General features: G+C 46.8%; 2 protein-coding genes across 2 annotated transcripts in view; both read right to left on the bottom strand.

Moving 5' to 3' along the window:
- Positions 1-1,193: 1,193 nt before the first annotated feature.
- LOC118755785 overlaps positions 1,194-4,305 on the bottom strand; it is a 6,947-nt gene continuing 3,835 nt past the window's right edge. Inside the window, exon 2 of the mRNA XM_036490602.1 lies at positions 1,194-1,957. Within this exon, the coding sequence (XP_036346495.1) occupies positions 1,634-1,957 (324 nt within the window). The 3' untranslated portion in view covers positions 1,194-1,633. The remainder of the gene's footprint in view (positions 1,958-4,305) is intronic.
- LOC118755786 overlaps positions 3,161-4,305 on the bottom strand; it is a gene marked incomplete in the record, with an annotated part of 2,523 nt that continues 1,378 nt past the window's right edge. The window contains 1 exon segment of the mRNA XM_036490603.1: positions 3,161-4,258. Within this exon segment, the coding sequence (XP_036346496.1) occupies positions 3,239-4,258 (1,020 nt within the window).

Genomic DNA, 4,305 nt, shown 5'->3' with positions numbered 1-4,305 from the left:
ACGACGCCTTTTGGCCAGGAATAGCGTGGTGAGTTTGGGTCGACAATGACGACTACGTTTCCAACTTCAATCGGCTTGGCTTTTTCGAACCAGTTGGTTCTTCGTGTTAGCATGGGTAAAACTTCTGCCACCCATCTCTTCCAAAACATTTCTGCGAGGTGCTGAGAGTGTCGCCACGAGGCGCGAGCAAATGGTCCGCACTTTTAAAATTCCCAACTGGTTTGAGACCCGACGATGAGCCCAGCAGGAAATGGTTGGGTGTTAGTGCCTCTTGGTCGGCAGTGTCGTTAAAGGTCGGCTGTTTACTATTTGTTCCACCTCGAGGAACAGGTTGTGGAGCTTTTCATCAGTCATTCTTGTTGCAGGCGTCACAATCTGGTACATAACCACCTTTATAGAGCGCACCATGCGCTCCCATGCCCCTCCCATATGAGGCGTTGCGGGTGGAATGAATGTCCATTTGGTGTACGTGTTGGTAAACTCAGCTTCTAGGCCTGCAAAGTCAACTTGCGATAGCGATTCTCGCAGCTCTTTTTCCGTCGCTCTCAGATTTGTTCCGTTGTCGCTAAAGAACTGTCTCGGAGTCCCTCTTCGTGCGATGAAGTTGCGCACAACAATACAACAGGAGCTGGTGGTCAGGCTGTATGCCATTTCGACGTGCACCGCGCGGCACGTCATACATGTAAACACCACACCATAGTGCTTTTCAGTGCGCCTTCCGATGGTAACCAAGAAAGGTCCAAAAAAATCCACCCCTACGTGGGTGAACGGTCGGGTGTAGGGCGACAACCGTGCTTCAGGCAGGTCGGCCATCTCGGGTGAATGCGGACGAGCCTCGTTAATCTTGCACACTTGACAATGTTTTCGCACCGACCGTAATAACGTTCTCAACCCTGGTATGTAGAACTTCTGAAACAGTTCATTGATTACGGTCTCATGGTTTGAATGTTTCCACCTTCTATGATACCAGTCGACTATCAGTCTAGTGATCATATGCACTTTCGGTAGTATGATTGGGTTTTTCATATCATCATTTATAAAATCTGCTCTTTCTAGTCGACTGCGCATTCTTACTGTCGTTTTCTGGTCTAAAAACGGCGAGAGTTTACGTATAGGGCTTGTTTTAGGCATGGAGCATGCTGGGTTCTGACGCAGCATTTTAATTTCTTTATGAAAGGCTTGGGGTTGGGCAAGGCGATATAAATAGGTCTCGCTCCAGGCTAACTCGTCGGTGCTAAGGCTACCTCTAATAGGGATGCCACCTAACTTATTTACAAATCGCTTAACGTACGCCACACTTCGGTGTAGGCGTTCCCATTTTGAAAAACGGCTAAGATCTATCAAAGGCTGATCTTCTACTACATTAATTGAGACTAGTTCTGGTCGTAGTTCCCCATGCTCGTGCTGTCCATCTTCTTGTTGATTGCTTTCAAAGCTTGGCCATGTCTCAACTGACTGACGGAGGAACGCAGGTCCGGAGGTCCATTGTCCAGCCATCGAAAAATCAGGTACTGGGGTCGCCTTCGTTCCTAAGTCGGCGACGTTCAATTTCGAAGGCACGTAGCTCCACTGTGATATATCGGTAGACTCCTGCACTTCTCCCACTCGAAACATAACGAATTGCTTATATCCTCTACGTTCGGAGCGCAACCACGAGAGAACGGTTTTGGAGTCCGTCCAATAGCGCACACGATCGATTTTGCAGTCGAGTGCTTTTACCACCGCATTCCCTAGCCTCGCACCCATCACCGCAGCGAGCAGCTCCATTCGAGGTATAGATACAGGGCGCAAAGGTGCGACCTTCGATTTGGAACACCAACGACACTTCGACGTCCTCACCTGTCCCGATCCTCAGATACGTTACCGCGGCGTAAGCGTTTTCGCCAGCGTCTACAAATACATGCAGCTCGATATTGCTTGCTTGGCTGCTCGCTATACTGAAATAGCATCTGGGCACCTTCATATTTTGAACTTGTGGAAGAAAGGATAACCACTTCATCCACTCACCTGACAACTGCTCCGGTATAGAATCGTCCCATCCTATACCACTTCGCCATACCTTCTGAAGTAGAATTTTAGCGTCGATTAAGAAAAAGGTTAATAGCCCCAACGGGTCAAATATAGACATCAGCAATCTTAACAGCTCCCTCTTTGTTGGAAGCTTAGCTCCTCGCAGAATTTCATCGTTGGCCTTCGTGAATTTTAAATTGTATGTGAGTGTGTCATCAGACGTCTGCCACCACATGCCTAGCACCTTACTTGCTTCAACTACCTGATCTACTCGTTTGGCAGCGCCACAAAATTCGCGTGCATCGCCTGCTTCCCCTAATGCTTCGACGACATCTGTGGAGTTGGATAGCCAACCTCGAATATGAAAATTTGCGTGCTTGTGGATCGCACGAACACTCGTAGCCAATTGAACCGCTTCGTCAATCGTATCAACGCTGTCGAGCATATCATCGACGTAATGCCTCTCCAAAATACTTTTAGCTGCTTTTGGGTGCGTATCGGCGAACTCTAAAGCGTTTATATTTTTCACAACTTGAGCTAGGGATGGCGAACAGCTTGCCCCAAAACTCATCACTAACAACATGTAGACATCTGGTGGACGAGCATCCTCACAGTTTCTCCACAGGAAACGCTGCGACTGCTGATCTTCTTCATCGATGTGCACTCTGTGAAACATTTCGCAGATATCGCCACACAACCCAATTTTCCCTATCCGGAAATTAAGTAAAACATCAAAGAGAGAGGTCAATAAGTCAGGGCCCTTGTCCAGGCATGAATTCAAGGAGAGCCCTTTGTACTCCGCAGCTGCATCCCACACTATTCTGACCTTCTGTGGTTTATTTGGATTTCGCACCGCAAATATTGGCAAATACCACTTCCGAGGATGATAGGCGGAAATCTCGCTTGTGCTTAATTTGCGAATGTACCCCTTTTCCTCCATTGAGCGAATATGTTCATTTACAAGTAACCTAAGATCGGGAGACGATTCTAACTTTCTCTCGAAGCATGTGAGTCTACGCAAAGCCACGGGATAGTTGTCTGGCATAGTAGTGCTCTCCGACTTCCATAGCAGCTTTGCTACGAAATGTTCTCCCTTGCGCTTAACGTTGCCTCGCATTTCATTTAACTCTGTACTTTGAAACTGATTATTTTCCCGGCCATTACAATTTTTCTCCAGGGACATGTACTCTGTGACCAACTTTTGCAAGGCTACATCGTCATCACACTCTCAAACATGTAGCTGCATATTGTCAACGTTCTGTTGTTCGTCGGTATTTATGACACCATAAACGGTCCATCCAAGGCGGGTTTTGGTGGCAGCTGGCTCATGCGCTTTGTCTTCACGAAACTTAAGTGGCATCATCACATTTTTGTTGCTTAATCCAATTATTAATTGTGGCACAACGTTGCGGTATGACTCAACTGGAATTCCTCTTAGATGTTTATGTAATCCTGCAAGCTCCGTAATATCCATTGTTTGAAGTGGAAGATCAAGCGCATCCACGGAGCGTACGTTACGCAGAGTAAGCCTCTTTTGCTTCCCACGCGGCGATACATCTAAATCGATCCTATCGGAGTCCCGCTGTACACGTACCGTGCCGTCTGTCCATTTAAGACACAAATCTGCTTTAGCACCTTGCACCTGCAAACGTTGCAACACACTTTTCTCAATAAGAGTTGGGCCGGATCCATCGTCTAAAAGGGCATAAACGTCACATGACGTGCCTCTTCCATAAATCGTTATTGGTACAACACGGTAAAGCGTGTTACTTACTTCTTTGTGATGAGCCACCATTGCTGTTTGAGCATCGAAGGTTTTGTGTAAAAGCGGGTGATGTTTGTAGGTGCAACCGTTCACGCCGCATGCTTTCCTCTCACGACAGCTTCTCGCATCGTGTTTTCGTAAACATAACCTACAAAGCTGCAACCTACGTACCTCATTCCATTTTTCGTCATAACCTAAGTTTTTGAACTTATCGCATTTTAAAATAACATGAGATTCTTTGCATAAATAGCATGATAATTTGGGTTTAACCCGTTCGGTGAATTCTCTGCTAGCATTCTTCTCCTCCGCATGAACACTTACCCGATGAGCTTTGCGTTTCTCCGACTCAGGATTGCTAGCAGAAAGAACTGATGTAACGTTGCTGGCAGCGTCTGCCAAGTCGAAAAGCCAATCGCTAAACGCCTTCAGATTAGCGTCTGAAGACGGCCTAGAAAACATTGCCCATTGTAGGCGCATTTGAGCTTTCAACTAGTTCTTGTATCAACACAGGATTTGTCATATGGGACTGG

Source organism: Rhagoletis pomonella, unplaced genomic scaffold (genome assembly GCF_013731165.1).
Source record: "Rhagoletis pomonella isolate Grant_MI unplaced genomic scaffold, Rhpom_1.0 Rhpom_scaffold_07377, whole genome shotgun sequence".
NCBI classification, from domain to species: domain Eukaryota; kingdom Metazoa; phylum Arthropoda; class Insecta; order Diptera; family Tephritidae; genus Rhagoletis; species Rhagoletis pomonella.
The sequence above is the reverse complement of the archived record's forward strand: the minus strand, read 5'-3'. Positions and strand labels throughout refer to the sequence as shown.